This window comes from Pistacia vera, unplaced genomic scaffold, assembly GCF_008641045.1.
Source record: "Pistacia vera cultivar Batoury unplaced genomic scaffold, PisVer_v2 Contig27, whole genome shotgun sequence".
NCBI lineage: Eukaryota > Viridiplantae > Streptophyta > Magnoliopsida > Sapindales > Anacardiaceae > Pistacia > Pistacia vera.
Genome location: NW_022196079.1, coordinates 308291 through 327829, shown reverse-complemented (window position 1 = coordinate 327829; position 19539 = coordinate 308291). Strand labels below are relative to the sequence as shown.

The following is a 19539-nucleotide window of genomic DNA, read 5'->3' as shown; positions in this document are numbered from 1 at the left end:
GAGTAATACACAGACACACAAAGAGATATAAGCTAATTCTGCAACAAGCCTGTTGAAATTGATCTGATTGACAGTCCAAACAATATAGTACATGCATGCAACAGCTATATGATACTTGATGGTTGCGTCACCCAATTTCTCAAGGAATATTAATATCAACTGCATCTGTCGTGCAAACAAAGGTGGATCCACTCTTATGGCAACCTTTTCAGTCCCGAACATTAAAAATCAAAAAAGTTCGAAAAGAATGGACATGTTAAAAGTTAAAATCCTCTCTGCTATACAGCAAATTATAATAAGTTTTAATTAATTCTTACCAATCAGGACATCAATAAAGAAAGTTGGGATATCAGTACTCTTTGAAGTTTGAAGTTAAAAGGACCAACAGCAAGGCTATCCTCTAGCAATCAGCGTAATCGAACCCACTAACTGAAACATATTATAATCTCCATTTGCAAGTTCAGTAAACAATACACAAAGAGGAGAACATAAGGCACTAGGTTGTGTCTAACTTCAAAAATGTGTTCTGCATGGTATGGCAGTTTAGCATAAATTACCATCAAATCATGTACTGAGTATTTCACTCATAATAAACAAGTAGCAAATACACGTTCTTCCTTGTGGAAGCAGATACACACAACCCATCAAGCGAAAGAAATATCTATCACATTGTATGCTGCTTCATGCTTCCTACAAAGTAAAAATACCAACATAAACAGTTTTAGCCCTAAATTTAATGATGCGATCTGTAACTAAAAAAAGTGGATAAGGGACTCACATGAGCATTGGATCTACGTGGAGATGGACTTGGAGAAACAGAGCGCCGACCATGTGGCGACACACTTTTCAGAGCAGGAGAGTGTTCATTAGGGTTGCGTCCAACAGGACTTTCACCCCTATGAGTCTTATGTGGAGATGGGGCCCTCTTAGAATTGGGACTATGCCGAGCAGGGGAGGCGCTTTAAGATATAAACATTTTCCAAACAATAAGAAACTACAAAACCCAATTTAATGACGAGGAAAAAAACATATAAATAAACATCTAATACCTTCCATAAGATTGGCTTCGACTGTGTCTCTCTTCATCATATCTGCCTCTCCCAGAGTGTTTGCGATGATCAGGACTAGGACTGTGGCTGATGCTTCGGCGACGATGATCTCTTTCCCTCCCACTGTATCTGTCACGATCATATCTATCCCTGCTTCTACTGCGGCTTCTCTTCCTGTAATCCCTGTCCCTGTCCCTGTCCCTGTCCCTGTCCCTTCCCCTGTCCCTGTCCCTGTCCCTGTGTTCATCCCTATACCTGAACATATATTCCGTCAGTCAGTGTCCACAGCAGTAAACTGTGTCTGTATATTCCAGCAAAATGATTGATATAGATATTTTTTTTTTTTTTTTTTTTTATCAGAGGCATTCATAACAAATGTAACGAATAAATGGTAATATTAGTAACAAACAAATGCTTGAATTCAGTGCTCTACTTCATAGCATAAAAAGGTTTTTTTTTTAAAACACTAACATGGTAGATGTATCACAAAATCAAGCTGCACCAACAGCACTTTAAATTATAGCATTAATGCAGCACTCATATTATATTACTCACAGAGAATCCAAGTCATGCACTCATTAGCATACTTGCATCTAGTTTCATATTATATTACTCAGAAGGGAAATCAAAGTCATGCAGTCATAAGCATATGCATAGATGCAAGTATGCTTGCAGTGGAAAATACTTCTCAGTATGGGGCTCACCAGAGCCCAAAAAAAAAAAAAAAAAAAAGGGTCAATCTGTTCGTAAAGATGTATGTAACTAGCATGGATAGTCATTTCAAACTTGGTTTAAGATGTGAACGGACACTATCTATATTTGGGGAAATGCAGACAGAAGGAACGTCATTTTGGAGAGAGTATTTTAGGGTAGGAAGGCATTCAGAATGAGAAAACTGTTAGGATCCCACATTAAAGGGAAAATGGTGGGCATGTGATTATAAGCTTGCCACCTTTCCTTGGCAAACTGGTTTTTCAAGGAAAGTTCTACCTAAGCCCATGAAAGACCTATGGCCTAGCCCATTTGCTTGAGTTGGGTTCCTATCAATTAGTATCAGAGCATGATCCTGCATTTACGTGGCAATGCATGCGTGGCAAGCTGACCCGTAGCAAGCTGACCTTGGGCCCGGGCTGCTACCCTGAGAAGGGCATGGAGACCCAAGGGAAAGGGGATCCACATAGTCACCCAAGGGGTAAAGAGGCCAACGTGGACGTCAGTTGCAAAAGCATGTTGGAATGTTAGGATCCCACATTGGAAGGGAAAAAGATGAGCATGTGGGTTATAAAGGCTTGGACACCCTCCCTTGGCAAGCCAGTTTTCCAAGGAAAGTGCTCCCCAAGCTCATGAAAGACTCATGGCCTAACCCATTTGTTTGAGTTGTTGAGATGGGTTCCTATCAATCAAATGAGCTAAAAGTAAGGGCAATATTCCAGCACCAACCATGTACCCAACATAGTAAGCCAACTACTTGTACCATCCCATTAAAAACAACCACTATTTAACTTGTCACCCAAATGCAAGCGCTAAAAGAAAACTACATATGATACTCTTAACTTTTTACTAAAATCTAACTTCAGTGCAAAAATATTAGTCATAAGATATTTCTGATATTTTTCATCAGCATTGAAGTTTCCAAGGGAAGTAACTGAAAGGGCAGATTGAAAGTTTTAAGGGTAATGCAACCAATAAAATCAAAGAAAAAAATTGTTTCACATGTACTAACTATTAATCAACCAAAGCATAGATGAGGCAGCATAGATGACAAAAAACCAAAATTTGAAGGACAAAAGAACATGCCTGTTCTACACTCTCATTTATATCCCATCACATTAGATGTTCATTTAATTAGACCTTTCATATTTTTCAGTTCTTTGACAATACTTTAGATATCACAGATAATATTTAGATCTATAAATGCAGTAGGATACTATCTACTCAATCTGCCATGCAACTAAAGTGTCCTAAACTTAAAGCAGCCTTCTTTTCAAATTAAGGTCTACAATGATACACCCAAAATCATGAAAATCGTAACAGATGTAGCTAAAATAATGATGGAAGTATCCACATGACAAACATCAGCAATAACCACACGAAATGAGATGCAACATCAATAGCTTGTTCGGAAAGAACTACCCTTTTGAAGCATGCGCCTAATGGCATGGCCCGCATAATGGAAAAATCATCATTTTGGTCCAAGAATAAATGTCTATGAAAGTTAGTTCAATAAAATCCTCAATCAAAGCACACACATTTAACTACTCAAATTCCAAGACAAAATCACTTTCCTGTTGATGGGTAATCACAACCAGAGACTTTGCTGTTTTAGTGTATTACAAGCCAAAACTAACCACTATGGCTTAATACACCGCATCAAAAGTCCAATTAAAACAGGCATATTCTTCAAAATGATCCTGACCTTGGACGAGGACTGCGGCTTCTTGACCTGCCTCCCTCTTTTGAAGTTGTCTCCACTATCCTCCCTTTCTGACTGAAAAAAATTAAACAGAAAGGACTCAAATAAACAAAACGCCTGCCAAATTATAAGTATAGTGCAAGAAACCAGATAAAATTAGGTTCAAAACAAAACTGCGATTGCAATTCAAGCAAAAAGATATTTATTCACTAATAAAAATAAACAATTAATTAAATAAGCACCACTCACATTCGCTCAGCATTTGGACCGTACTTGGCGAATTGAACCATAATCTCTCTTCCATCAACAACTCTTCCTAAACATAAATGTTTAGAACCAATTATGAATTGTCAAATCCAAAATCTTTGTATTGGAAAAAGAAATCTCAAATCTCATTTCATTATGTGATATTAAAAATAAATAAAAACAAGATAAGGAAGTAAACCATCAAGCTTTTCCACAGCCTTTTGTGCCTCGTCCGCATACTTGTATCGAACGAAAGCAAAACCTCTCGAGTCACCAGTCCTGCACACACAAAAGAAAAGCATTTATTGAGGGGAAAAAAAAGGTACAAACATACATATGTATATATGTTTAAAGATTAAAAAAAGACCTTCGGTCCCGGGGAATGAAGACATCGACGACCTTCCCGTACTTGTCGAAGAGAGGAAAGAGGTCGTCCGCGGTGGTGCCTAGGTTAAGAACACAAAAAGACAAAATGAGAATTAAAGACGAAGATATGATGTAAAATGAGGGATAAAGCCAGGGAAAATACGGAAAGTAATATTAAGGACGAGGAGGGAGTAGGTGTCTCTGATGTCTGGAGGTCCTGATTTCCCGAAATGCGACATCTCGTCTCTGCCACTGAGTGAGCGCGAGTCTGTGAGAGACTGAGAGAGAGGAGCTAGGGTTTGAGTAAAGTTACGATGACGAATATGCCCTTTGCGCAATTTTTTACTTTCGGTAGTTTTTGTTTTTCCCGCCAATTGAATTTTGTACAGATAAAAGTATTTAATTTGAAAGCATAATTAGAGATTCATAAACGAATGTCTATTTACTTTTTATTGGTTGAAAACTTCAAATCCAAAGGTAAGAATTTAGTTAATTACTTCTGGGTTGCTGAGCGGTTTGATAAAAACTCTTGGTGTATTACTTAAGAGATTTTGAATTCTGAGTTTTACCTTGATTGCTAATAAAAGTAATTATTGAAACTCTTATCCGACTAATAATTTTAGGACTCAAAAGATTAATTGAGATATGCGTAAGCTAGCTCGAACACCCCTAATCATCAAAAAAATAAAAATTAGTTACACAACTCACTCTGAAGCCAAAATTGTTTAAATTCAAAAGTGAATTCTTGAATAACAATTTTAGATGATGTGGCGCATGGCTTATGATCTCTAAGAAGGCTGCACAGCTACGACATGAATTTAGCCAACAACTTCCTCAACTGTTAATAAAATTCTTAATTGACATAAGATTCTCTCACAATTTATTAACGGTATTGTATTGACGATAAACTAATATTATTATGTCATTAATTCTTATTTATTGAACATTTATTATATTTATTTTTTATTACTTCATTTTCTATATAACAGTTTGTTTAAGGATGAAGAGACTAGAGGGTGAGTGGGGGACTCATGCGGTCATGCCTTACTGAACTTATAAAATTTCAGTTATACCCTTCTACTCCGTGTTTTAAGTTTTAACAGTGAGAGGGCGTTTGGTTGGAGGGTTATGTGGGATTACTAGGGTTAAGTCATCTTATATTACTTGACAACCAAACATAATAATCAAGTAATATAAGATACCGGTAATCTTTAAATATTAATAGTGGTTACTATTAGTAATATTAGAGGTAATCTGATTACTTACATTTTCTTAGGTATTCTAATATTACCAAGGTTATCTTTTTTTATTACAATTTTATCCCTTATTAATAAAATTTTAGGACAATAATGCCATTATTTTTAAATTTATTTACATAAATATGTCTTTTACTATTTCACCCCAATTAATTAACTTTTTTAGACAAAATTACCCTTGAATTCAAAACAAATTGTAACCCACTCAAGCCACCACCCCAACCCACCTGCCGCCGGCAACCGCCGCTGGAACGGCGACGGAAGGCCGAAAATGGCTGTCGTACACCAATATGGCCGTTGACAATCAGATCTAATATGGCCGTCAGAGGCCAGATTTGTCACATCTGGCCATTTCCGACCAGATCTCTGGCCGAAAATGGCCATACGATGCACGGAGGCCAATTCCTGCCTTCCGTGCGCCGTTAGGTTGTCGATGGCCTGTGGTGGTTGCTAGCGGCCAGCAGTGGCTGGGTTGGTGTGGGTGCTTTGTTGATTTTCCAAACTTTATATTATGGGGTTGTTTTTGCTAAGTTTTTAAATACAGGGGCTTATAATAATCAATATTAAAAAATAATATACTGTAATAATAATATTTAATTAGAGGACAATTCAGTAATTTAAATAACATACCCACCAATTTACTCTTTCCAACCAAACACATTAATATAACATGCCCACCAATTAACCAAACACATTTTTTTAAAGATTCCCAGTAATCTTCAAGGTAATCTAACTTTCCAGTAATCTAACATTCCATGAACCAAACGCCCCCTTAATACCATCCTTAATTTATTTTAAGTAGCCTAATCCTGCATCATCACAACTTTTATTTTATTTTTTTTAAATCTGAAATATATTTTCATTTTCATTTTTCTTTTATCTTATTAACAGGGTATACCAACAAAAGAGCTCCTAGTTATTATTATTATTTTTTCCTCTTTTAACCTTATTTATTTTAATGTATTTTAAAATTTGTAGAATTAGCTTATATTATTTTCTAAAACTATAAATGATATGTGTTTGGTTATTAGAGATGGGTGTTTGCCCCGGCCCCATGGGGATCCGGACCAACCCGGTCCGAATGGGGCGGGGAATCCCTGAAAAATTTGTGAATAGGGCTGGGGATGGTCCTCGAAAAAATCTCCGCACCCGGGGAGGGGATAATGCAATCCTCGGCCCGACCCGACCCGTTCCCGTGAAGGCCCGCCCTACTTTTTTGAGAATTTTATGTTTTTTTTTTTTTGTTCCCTTTGCGAGATTGTATATAAAATTAGAGTTTAAATCATGGTTTTAAGTAATGTATCTAAATTTATGATATTTACTTTTATAGTACTTTCTAATGTTTGTATTAAATTTATAGAAAAATAATTTAAACGAGGGAGTATAATAATTAAATATATGTATAATTACTTTGTGAATTTCACAAAATAATAATACATGGCCCAAAATTTTTTTTTATTAGATTATTATAATTTATCAAACCAATATATCATGAGGTTTATGTTATAATGGATGATTTGAGTATATTATGAGGTTTATTTTGCAGCCTGAATGATGTTTATATTTTATTGCTTTGAAATCCATGAGCATGTTTCAATTTTTGCCAAAAAATTGTTGTTATTCACCATATTCATGTCAATTCTCAAAGAAATTTTCTTTTAGGTATTTATTTTATGAATTTAGTAAATGAGACTATTTCAGTGGAACACTATAATGCCTTAACAACATAAAACATCAGAATGTATTAGAATCTAAATTCCTCTATTTAATACTACATAGAAAATGTGTCACTAACTTAGTAACAATTAAATTAGTTTATGGTGGTAGTTATGTATTATTTTTTAAATCTTAATTTAAATTTTACAAGAAATTGTTGATTTTATATTTTCTTACCTTAAATTTAGTTTTTTGAATGAATTAACTACTAAAATTAAGCAGTCAAATATAGTACTACTAAAATTAAGCAGTCAAATATAGTACTACTAAAATTAAGCAGTCAAATATAATACCTATTAACGTGCTAGTTTTTCATAATTAAATAATTATAATAGTTTAATATCATTGTTGTGAGAATTTGCAGAAAGTTTTTATCTACACGAGACAAAAATCCTCATTCAGGGGATAAATCTCTGCAGGAGAAATTCTCTGCGAAACCTTGTTCATCAGGTCAAGCCAGGACGGGGATTGGAGTGATTCCATCCCCACGGACAGGGGATAGTTATGAGAAAAATCCCCACCCATGGGGACGGGCCGGGGATGATCATGGGAGTGGGTAACGGGAACGAGGATGGGGAATGGGTTCCCCAGCCCGTGCCCATCCCTATTGGTTATATTCATTTTCCAAAAACTAACCATAAAACTAACTGTTGAGATTAATGGATAAATGATAGTTTCATGCACATATGTTACTTTAATAGCAGAACATATGTGACATGGTGATAGATATCTAATATTTATCTAAACAACAGTATAATTATTATATTGAATCCTAAAACATTTTTTGTTATCAATCAAACACATAAAATTAACACAAATTTACTTAACGTATTGTATTGACATACTAATATTATTATGTCATTAATTCTTATTTATTGAACATTTATTATATTTATTTTTTATTACTTCATTTTCTATATAACAGTTTGTTTAATGAAGAGACTAGAGGGTGAGTGGGGGACTCATGCGGTCATGCCTTACTGACCTTATAAAATTCAGTTATACCCTTCTACTCCGTGTTTTAAGTTTTAACAGTGAGAGGGCGTTTGGTTGGAGGGTTATGTGGGATTACTAGGGTTAAGTCATCTTATATTACTTGACAACCAAACATATATCAAGTAATATAAGAACCGTAATCTTTAAATTATTAGTGGTTACTATTAGTAATATTAGAGGTAATCTGATTACTTACATTTTCTTAGGTATTCTAATATTACCAAGGTTTCTTTTTTTATTACAATTTTATATCCCTATTATAATTTGAAGGACAAAAGAACATGCCTGTTCTACACTCTCATTTATATCCCATCACATTAGATGTTCATTTAATTAGACCTTTCATATTTTTCAGTTCTTTGACAATACTTTAGATATCACAGATAATATTTAGATCTATAAATGCAGTAGGATACTATCTACTCAATCTGCCATGCAACTAAAGTGTCCTAAACTTAAAGCAGCCTTCTTTTCAAATTAAGGTCTACAATGATACACCCAAAATCATGAAAATCGTAACAGATGTAGCTAAAATAATGATGGAAGTATCCACATGACAAACATCAGCAATAACCACACGAAATGAGATGCAACATCAATAGCTTGTTCGGAAAGAACTACCCTTTTGAAGCATGCGCCTAATGGCATGGCCCGCATAATGGAAAAATCATCATTTTGGTCCAAGAATAAATGTCTATGAAAGTTAGTTCAATAAAATCCTCAATCAAAGCACACACATTTAACTACTCAAATTCCAAGACAAAATCACTTTCCTGTTGATGGGTAATCACAACCAGAGACTTTGCTGTTTTAGTGTATTACAAGCCAAAACTAACCACTATGGCTTAATACACCGCATCAAAAGTCCAATTAAAACAGGCATATTCTTCAAAATGATCCTGACCTTGGACGAGGACTGCGGCTTCTTGACCTGCCTCCCTCTTTTGAAGTTGTCTCCACTATCCTCCCTTTCTGACTGAAAAAAATTAAACAGAAAGGACTCAAATAAACAAAACGCCTGCCAAATTATAAGTATAGTGCAAGAAACCAGATAAAATTAGGTTCAAAACAAAACTGCGATTGCAATTCAAGCAAAAAGATATTTATTCACTAATAAAAATAAACAATTAATTAAATAAGCACCACTCACATTCGCTCAGCATTTGGACCGTACTTGGCGAATTGAACCATAATCTCTCTTCCATCCACAACTCTTCCTAAACATAAATGTTTAGAACCAATTATGAATTGTCAAATCCAAATTCTTTGTATTGGAAAAAGAAATCTCAAATCTCATTTCATTATTTGATATTAAAAATAAATAAAAACAAGATAAGGAAGTAAACCATCAAGCTTTTCCACAGCCTTTTGTGCCTCGTCCGCATACTTGTATCGAACGAAAGCAAAACCTCTCGAGTCACCAGTCCTGCACACACAAAAGAAAAGCATTTATTGAGGGAAAAAAAAAGGTACAGACATACATGTGTATATATGTTTAAAGATTAAAAAAAGACCTTCGGTCCCGGGGAATGAAGACATCGACGACCTTCCCGTACTTGTCGAAGAGAGGAAAGAGGTCGTCCGCGGTGGTGCCTAGGTTAAGAACACAAAAAGACAAAATGAGAATTAAAGACGAAGATATGATGCAAAATGAGGGATAAAGCGAGGGAAAATACGGAAAGTGATATTAAGGACGAGGAGGGAGTAGGTGTCTCTGATGTCTGGAGGTCCTGATTTCCCGAAATGCGACATCTCGTCTCTGCCACCGAGTGAGCGCGAGTCTGTGAGAGACTGAGAGAGAGGAGCTAGGGTTTGAGTTAAGCTACGATGACGAATATGCCCTTTTCTCAATTTTTACTCTCGGTAGTTTTTGTTTTTCCCGCCGTATTTAATTTGAAAGTATAATTAGAGATTCAAAAACGAATGTCTATTTACTTTTTATTAGTTGAAAACCTCAATTCCAGAGGTAAGAATTTAGTTAATTACTTCTGCAATTTGATAGAAACTCTTCGTGTATTATTTAAAAAATTTTGAGTTCGAGTCTTACCTTAGTTACTAATAAAAGTAATTATTAGAACTCTTATCTGATCAATAATTTTAAGATCCTAAAAGATTAATTGAAGTACGCATAGGCTAACCTAAACACCTATCTTCATCAAAAAAACAAAAAATTAGTAACACAACTCTGAAGCCAAAATTGTTTAAATTCAAAAGTGAATTCCTGAATAACAATTTTAGATGATGTGGCGCGTGGCTTATAATCTCTAAGAATGTTGCACTGCTACAACATGAATTTAGCCAACAACTTCCTCAACCGTTAATAAAATTCTTTAATTAACATAAGATTCTCTCACAATTTATTAACAATAATTCTATATTTACAAGTAAATCTTACAAAGATTTACATATAAAATAAGGTATCAAAAAATGAATAAAAAAGTCAAACAAAAAGTCAAACTCATTAAATTGACTCTTTTATTTATTTTTTGTCACATCACTTTGTATTAAAATCTTTTTAAAATTTCTTTATAAGTATAACATTACTCGTTTATTAATGGTATTTAGTATTGACGATAAATAATATTATTATATCATTAATTCTTATTTATTGAACATTTATTATATTTTTTTATATTTATTTTTTATTACTTCATTTTCTACGTAACAGTTTGTTTAAGGATGAAGAGACTAGAGGGTGAGTGGGGGACTCATGAGGTCATGCCTTATTGAACTTGTAAAATTTCAGTTATACCCTTCTATTCCGTGTTTTAAGTTTTAATAGTTATGGGGCATTTGGTTAGGAGGTTATGTGGTTAAGTCGTCTTATATTATTTGATTACAATGTTTGGTTGTCAAGTGATATAAGATACCGATAATCTTCAAACACAAATAGTGGTTATTATTGGTAATATTTGAGATAATTTAATTACTTCCATTTTCTTAGGTATTTTAAGATTACCAAGGTTATCTTTTTTTATTACATTCTATCCCTTATTAATAAATTTTTAGGACAATGATGCCCTTATTTTTAAATTTATTTACATAAATATGTCTTTTACTATTTCACCCCAATTAATTAACTTTTTGGATAAAATTACCCTTGAATTCAAAACAAATTGTAACTCACTTAAGCCACCACCCCAACCCACCTGCCGCCGAAATGGCGCACGGAAGGCCAAAAATGGCCATCGTGCGCTGATATGGCTGTTGACGGTAAAATCTAATATGGTCGTTAACGGTCAAATCTGTCACGTTTGGCCATTTCCAGCCAGATCTCTGGCCAGAAATGGCCATACGACTCACGGAGGCCATTTCCTGTCTTCCATGTGCCGTTAGGTTGTCGGCAGCCTGCGGTGGTTGCTGGCAGCCGGCAATGGCTGGGTTAGTAGGGGTACTTTGTTGATTTTCCAAACTTTTATTATAGGGCTGTTCTTTCTAAGTTTTTAAATGCAGGGGGTTATAATAATCAATATTAAAAAATATATATATACAGTAAAACTTCTTTATAGGGATACTCTATATAGGAATAAACTCTACATAGTCATAAAAAATTCTAGTCTCAATTTGGGATAGTTATAAATAAGAATAAACTCCACATTGTAATAAGTTATAATTTTTCTAATTCTCATCTTAAGGAAAGTTGCCTCCACATAGTAATAATTATATGTATATTACCAAAAAAAATCTATTTTATGTTACATTAAAAGTTTAAGATGAAATAAAATATTTATCTAAAGTTATTTGGGACAAGGATTTATATTTTAAAGTTGTTACTACATCTTTTACCTTGTTAGTATGTAATAACTTGCTAGCATGGACACCTTCTTGTTAAAGCCAAAATATTTTTAGCTTCTCAAGCCTGTTTAGAGCTTTATGGCACAAATTTTTTTGTATTCTCGTACTATCATCCTTAGGATTATTTCCTTTATCTTCTTGTCTAATTGTAGCAATGAATTCTTCTTTTGTTAAAGCATACACAATTTGTTGCTCATTTGGATGATCGAGAAAGACATTAATATCCATTCGATTAGTGTAATAAAATTGTTAAATCTGATCACTCAATTTTGAAATGACTATTTTATTTTCTTGTTAAATTTGATCACTTAATTTTACAACGACTCTTTTATTTTTCTCATCCACTTCATTTGTAACATGCAATTCATCAAAATTGGGGGTCATAATTTTACAATGCTTAAAACCATTGGCAATTGTATATAGCTTCACATCAATTGATCATGCATCAACTGCATTTATAGTTCTATCAATGACACTTATATTTGCCGGTTATAAGACACAGTCTTCTATTCATTTCAAAAATAGGCAATTGAAGTGCTGAATTGAAATCATAATACGGTAAAACCTCTCTATAGTGATACTCCATATAGGAATAAACTCTACATAGTCATAAAAAATTATATTCCCAATTTGAGATAGTTATAAATAAGAATAAACTCCACATTGTAATACGTTATAATGTTTTTAATTCCTGTCTTAAGGAAAGTTGCCTCCACATAGTAATAATTATATGTATATTGAAAAAAAAAAATGTTATCTTAGATTAAAGGTTTAAGATGAAATAAAAATATTTATCTAAAGTTTTTTGGGATAATGATTTATTTTTTAGAGTTGTTACCACATCTTTTAACTTGCAGACACATTACTCGCTGACATTGACATTTTTTAGTTGAAGCCAAAATATTTCTAGCTTCTCAAGTATGTTTAGAGCTTCTTGGCACGAAACTTTTTGTATTTCCATACTATCAACCTCATTATTATTTCTCTTCTCTTCTTATCTAATTGTAGCAATGATTTATTCTTTAGTTAAAGTATACATGACTTGTTGCTTATATAGATGATTGAGAAAGATATTAATACTCATTCGATTAGTATAGTGAAGTTGCTGAATCTGATAACTCAATTCTACATTGACTCTTTGATTCTCCTCATCCACTTCATTTGTAATTTACAATTCATCAACATCGGGGATCTTAATTTTGCAATGCTTAAAACAATTGACAATTATCTGTGGCTTCACATCAATTGACCATACAGTAACTGCATTTACAATTCCATCAAGGACACTTATCTTTGTTGGTTCCAAGACACAATCTTCTATTCGTTTCAAAAGTAGGCAATTGAAAGGCTGAATTAAAACCTTAATACTATTAAAACATAAATTGAAATCCTAATATTGTATTATTAAAACATGTATTATGAAATAAGAAATTTTTGTAACTACACTTCTATTAAGCTATAACCTCCTTATAGTAATAAAATTAGTTAGTCCCACTATTATGACTATAGAGAGGTTTTACTGTATTGCTGAAATATGAATTGAAATCCTAATATTATACAACTAAAACATGAATTAAAAAAAAAAGAAATCAAAACTATAATTTTTGTAACTACACCTCCATTAAGTTATAACTAGGGCTGTGAAAAAAAAATCGTTAACCGAACCAAATGTGGTAACCAAACCAAACCCAAAAAACAGGGTACCCAAAAATTTGGGTCGGTTTCTGGTAATTATAACGAGATACTCAAATTTTCGGTTCGAGTATCGGTTATTTACTTTAAGATAACTGGGTACCCGTTAACCGGTTTTATTAAAAAATAAAAAAAATAAAAAAAAACGGAGTTTTTTAATTTTTTGTTTACTTTCAATTTTCAAAGAGCAAAACCCCCAAATACCTTATGCCCTAAAATTTTAGCTCGTCACTACGTCAGGTCTCGCACAGCCGCACTCATCTCTCTCACTCTCAAATTCTCCAGTCTACATCTACAGTCTCCACTCTCCACTAAAGTCTAAAAATTCTCCACTAATCCACTGAAATTTTCTTCTTCAGACTGCAAACTATAGAAAGTAGAAACACTCCAACTGCTTCTAAATTGATCTCAACATTGGGCTTCACTTTGCCCCAGCTCCATCACCTTTCTGCACTGTCGTCGCTATCGCCGACGCCATTGGCTTGATTTTCAGTCTCCATCTCCGAGGTAAATATTTTAAGTCACAAGAAACCATAAGTGGTAAGTAGAGAATAATTTTAAACTGACAGGCAACAGCCACTTATCGTAGAAAAAACAAAAAGAAATGTATTTATATGGTAAAAGTCTTCAAATTTAGAAACAAACCTGATAGACCTTGGCTGGATCATTGCTGACCATGTGTTATATATGTCACTAGGTGCTTCCGGCAAAGGACCAGATGTTGGACCTTTTGAATTGGAGTAGTGCAAGATGGCAACTCTAGTCACTTTTTGCCAAACTAATTCATTCACAAATCTAGCACTGGCCACAATGTAATAATCAGAAGTTGCATTCTGATCCATTGTGACTAAGAACGAATAAGATTGACACACATGAGTTTCAAAGCTGGTATAATTTTGTTGCACTGTGTAATTTTAATCAAATTCGGGTACCTGCAAAACCGGGTATTCTGAAAACCGGTTCAGTTTGCAAGTACCTTTTTAGGGGTACCCGAATATTCGGGTACTCGGTTTTTGGTCAAAACCGGAGCGAGTACCCGGTTTTGCATAGCCCTAGTTATAACCTCCTTATAGTAATAAAATTAGTTAGTCCCACCATTATGATTATAAAGATGTTTTACTATGATAATAATATTTAATTAGAAGACAATTCAGTAATTTAAATAACATACCCACCAATTCATTCCTCCCAACCAAACATATTAATATAACATAACCACCAATTAACTAAACACATTTTCCTAAGGGTTTGCTTGGGAGTTTTTTTTCCATTAGTTTTGAGGGGTTTTTAATCAGACTGGTTTTGAGGTGTTTTTAAACCAATACTTGTCGGATTTTTTATACACTGGTTTTGACTGGCTCAAAAACCTCTCAGAACTAGCATAGTATATTTTTAAGAGGTTTGTAAAACACCCAAAATCGGGGTGTTTTGGTTAGTTTTAAAATTTTATTCCACAAATACCCTATCCACTATAAAACTATCCCAATTACATCCAAAAAAGAAAAAAAAATAACTATATTATGCACGTCTTCAACCATATTAAGTATAAAATAATTTTAAGCAATCATAAAAAAATAAAATTATTAAAATCTCATTTCTAGATGCTTTCTTTTTTTAAAATCAAATGAGTTATATTCATTCAATAGGATCGACTAAGGATCCAATACAATTTGGAACATCTTCAAGCTCAACCAATACATCATCAATGGTTAAAGCATCTTTAGCTAGAGTATGAGCAATCACAGTGGATGCTCTTTTAACATGATGAACCGAAAAAGTTTGAAAATTCTTAGAAAGCGCCTTAGTATCCATAGATATAAGACCAGCTTGGCCCCAATTCTCTTCATCCCTAAGGAGATCATTGACTACTTGAAGTGCGTCCCCTTCCAAGATAATTTGGTTGATCCCAATACCTGCTGCTAGAATGATTGCTTGAAGGGCTGTGAAAGATTCAGCCAAGTGTGCATCTGGGAGCATGGTTTTCTTCATTCTCATAGTCGCCAAAAACTTGCCTTGCTAGTCCCAAATTACAATTCCAACCCCAATTGTGCCGTTTTCTTTTCTCACACTTGCATCCCAGTTTACCTTGAAGATACTTTCAGGTGGTGGCTGCCATCTTGGTGAGCTGGGATCTGGATTCAGAGGGCGAGCATTAGGAGAGATCTTCGATTGAAGCAAGGATTTTAACATGTCAAGTTCTTGAGTTGCATGGTGAATGATCTAGGATGGAGTAGAAATATAATGTTTGAAAGTAAACTCGTTCCTCCTTTGCCACATTGTTTAGACCACCACTCCAAATTTAGCTAAATACTTTTCCTCTAATTTGGACAGAAAAACCATAACGAGCTCTCTGAAGTCAGTGAAATTGTTATTCATCTTTTGAAAGGTTAGAGAACAACTTGACCAAATATCCTTGGCAGCAACGCAGCCCCATAAAGCATGCAAGACATCTTCTTCTTCTAAGCAACAAAAGGGGCAAAAAGGTTCCTCAATCACCCTTTTCTTAACAAGGTTACACTTGGTTGGAAGAATGTCTTGGCAAGTTTTCCACAAAAATAACTTCTCGGCATTAGTAATGGGAAGCTTCCATATATTCTTCCACTTTTTATTTTCATTAGCTGCAGAAGAGGATTGGCCTCGGGATGAGATTTGGGACTCCATTTGCAGTTGATATGCACTCCTTACCGAGAATAGACCATTTTGAGAGCATCTTCAAACAATTTTATCTGGTCTATTGAAGATACTAATGGGAATTTGACAGATGATGTTAACTTCTGATTCAGAGAGCAAATCTTTGAGCAGATCCAACTTCTAGGATTTTGATTAGGGGTCAATGAGAGTAGCCACCTTAGTCTCTGGGTCCATACCAAGGCATTGACGTTGAATCTTTAAAAAAGATGGGGAAGGAAGCCATTTGCCTTGCCAAATCCTGGCCTTGGACCCATCACCAATGCGCCACATCAAACCAGATTCCAAAACAGACCTTGCTGCCATTACACTTCTCCAAATAAAAGATGATGTTCTTTTAACTGTTGCTTCTAAAAAATTACCTTCAGGATAGTATTTGGCAGATAAAACTTTCGCAGCAAGTGAATTAGGATAATGAAGAAGTCTCCAGCCCTGTTTGGCAAGCATAGCCAAGTTAAAGAGTTCTAAGTCTCTGAATCCTAATCCCCCATTGGTCTTGGACAGCTTTATTTTATCCCATGAACACCAGTGAATTCTTTTAGCCCCACCAGTAATTTTTAGTCAATCTATTCAGCTTTTGTATGATGGTTTTTAGGATTTTGAAAACACCCATGTTGTATGTTGGGAGTGCTTGAATAACAGCCTTAAGTAGAGTTTCTTTCCCAGCTTGTGATAGATACTTCATCTTCCAATTACTAAGTTTGCCTCGTACACGGTCCAGGATGGGCTTGAAACCTCTTGTTCTGTCCCTCCCAATCAATGTTGGAAGTCCAAGGTATCTGTCATAAGGATGAGAGGATTTTACCCCAGCCACTTGGATAATTTGCTGCTTGACATCATCTCTAGTATTTTTGCTAAAAAATATAGAAGTTTTTTCCTTGTTGAGTCTTTGCCCGGAACTTTTTTCATAGGTGTCTAAAAGCTTAAACAACCTATTCCATTCACAATGATTAGCCTTACAGAAGATAAGACAGTCATCAGCATAAAAGAGGTGGCTAATGCACATTTTGGAACGCCCCATTGGAATCCCTTTGATATCTCCTTTGTCTTCAGCATCCTGGATGAGTCTACTAAGAGCTTCAGCTCCAATAATGAATAGATAAGGTGACAAAGGGTCACCTTGTCTAATCCCGCGAGAAGGTTTGAATGGTTTTTGAGGAATCCCATTGATGAAAACTGAGTAAGTAACTGAAGAGAGGCAGTTCTTGATGACTTTGATCCAGGTTGAGCAAAAACCCATCTTACGCATGACTGCTTACAGGAAAGACCACTCAAGTCTGTCGTAAGCCTTGCTCATGTCAAGCTTCAGTGCCATGTAACCATCTTTTCCTTTTAGACTGGTATTCATAGTATGCATGACTTCAAATGCCACTATAGCATTGTCAGTAATCAACCGGTCTGGTATGAAAGCACTTTGTGATGGAGAAATAATCTGTGGCAGGATTTTTTGCAGTCTATTACCAAAGACCTTGGCCAAAATTTTATAAAGGATGTTGCATAAGGAAATTGGTCTGAACTCTGACACTTTGGAAGGTGTTTTAACTTTGGGTATTAATGCAATAAGGGTAGCATTAAAGTCCTAGGGCCAGCTCCCTGAACAAAAGGTATCTCTCACAACAGCACACACGCTAGGCCCAATGATCTGCCAATGTTTCTGATAGAAGATGGCTGGAAATCCATCAGGTCTTGGAGATCATAAACCATTCATAGTGAAAACTACTTTTTCAACTTCTTCATTAGAAATTTACTTGACTAGATCACTGTTCATTTCTGGAGTTATAACAGGCTTAACCATGCGAATGCAGTCCTCTAGTCTCTCAGGCATTGACGAAGAAAATAATGATTGAAAGAAAACTTGAAAAAGGTTGCTAACCTCTTTCGGTTTATTTGCCAACCTGCCATCATCATTTGAGATTTGCCTGATAACATTAGATTTCCTGCATTGATTAGCACGCAAGTGAAAGAATTTTGTATTACGGTCCCCATCTTTTAGCCATTGTTGTTTAGCTCTTTGCTTCCATTTGATATCATCTTCTTCCAGAAGTCCATCTATTTCTTGTTTGAGCTGTTGCAGTTCTCCCTTCTTATCACCTCTATTTGAGTCTTCCAGATGCTTCAGCTGAGATAGCTTGTCTGTCATAGTATTCCTCCAGTTTCGGAAAGTACTTTTGCTCCAGGTGGACAGTTTTTCTTTGCACCTTTGGAGTCCTTCCATAACCCCTGGCAGACTAGAGTTGGGATTTAGATTGCAAAGCCATTCTCTTTGGATCAACTCCCCACATTCGACTCTATTATCCCACACAGCTTCATATCGGAAAGGCATATGCTTCTTGATTTCAGTCTCCAATTCTCCTTTGATTTGGATGAGAATTAATTTATGATCGGAAGAAGAAACACTTAAGGAATTCACAATGCAATCTGAGAACAAATCAAACCGCGCCTTGTTTCCATAGCCTTTATCTAGTTTTTCCTTTGTGAAATACCATCCCTCTCTGCCATTATTCCAGGTGAAGAAGTCTCCATTGAAAGGGATTTCACTGAGATCACAATCTAAAAGTGCTTCTCGAAAATTTTCCATTTGCCTATAGGGTCTATTTGCAGCTTCGAACTTCTCATATTGGTGGCAAATTTCATTGAAGTCACCTAAACACAGCCATGCCATATTCGTTTGAGCTTCTAGTTCTCTTAACAAGTTCCAGCTACCTGTTCTTTTAGAAGCATCAAGGTGTCCATAAAAACCAGTAAAGATGAAATTCTGGTTTGCTGTTGGCTGATTAACGATAAAAGAGATGTGATGTTGAGTATAGGACACCATAACATTGCAATACCACCACTAGCCCCTCTACTTTCAACAACAAAGCTGCATAAAAATCCAATCTTATTTCTTATGAGCTCTAATTTATTCCTGTTACACCTTGTCTCCATAAGGAAAACAAAGTCGGGACACTTAGTCTTCACCTAGTGATAAAGTTCGCGAACTGTCTGTGGGTTCCCAAGCCCACAGTAGTTCCAACTAAAGCAAATCATTGGGTGTGATAGGGCTACGAAGCAGCCTCCACCATGAAAAGTGTAGTGACAAATTCATCTGAAACTTTCTGTTTCTTGGAACTTTGTTTCTCAGTTGAACCTTCTACTGATAGTCGAATATTTCTTTTTTTTTTTTTTCCTGAATAATACCTTCCTTCACATTGATGTGATTAATGCCTCTAGCTTTCTGTTTCCAAGTGGGTCTCTTAGAACCACCCTGCTGTATAGCTTGGGAGGAGACTTCAGAAAGTTGGAGAGTTACTGTCACAATCTGATAAAGAGGAGCTTGTTGCCA

General features: G+C 35.1%; 2 protein-coding genes across 2 annotated transcripts; both read right to left on the bottom strand.

The window, feature by feature from the left end:
* Positions 1–394: 394 nt before the first annotated feature.
* On the bottom strand, positions 395–4313 carry LOC116133433 (serine/arginine-rich splicing factor SC35-like). Its single transcript, XM_031419137.1, has 8 exons — positions 4238–4313; positions 4076–4154; positions 3908–3987; positions 3712–3778; positions 3466–3537; positions 1050–1304; positions 779–959; positions 395–690 (listed from the first exon to the last, which is right to left on the bottom strand). Exons 1-8 carry the CDS (start codon positions 4311–4313, stop codon positions 682–684), a joined length of 819 nt encoding a protein of 272 aa, XP_031274997.1. The 3' UTR covers positions 395–681.
* A 4602-nt stretch (positions 4314–8915) lies between these two features.
* LOC116133478 (serine/arginine-rich splicing factor SC35-like) lies at positions 8916–9878 on the bottom strand. Its single transcript, XM_031419183.1, has 5 exons — positions 9719–9878; positions 9557–9635; positions 9389–9468; positions 9193–9259; positions 8916–9018 (listed from the first exon to the last, which is right to left on the bottom strand). Exons 1-5 carry the CDS (start codon positions 9792–9794, stop codon positions 8931–8933), a joined length of 390 nt encoding a protein of 129 aa, XP_031275043.1. The 5' UTR covers positions 9795–9878; the 3' UTR covers positions 8916–8930.
* Positions 9879–19539: the final 9661 nt, after the last annotated feature.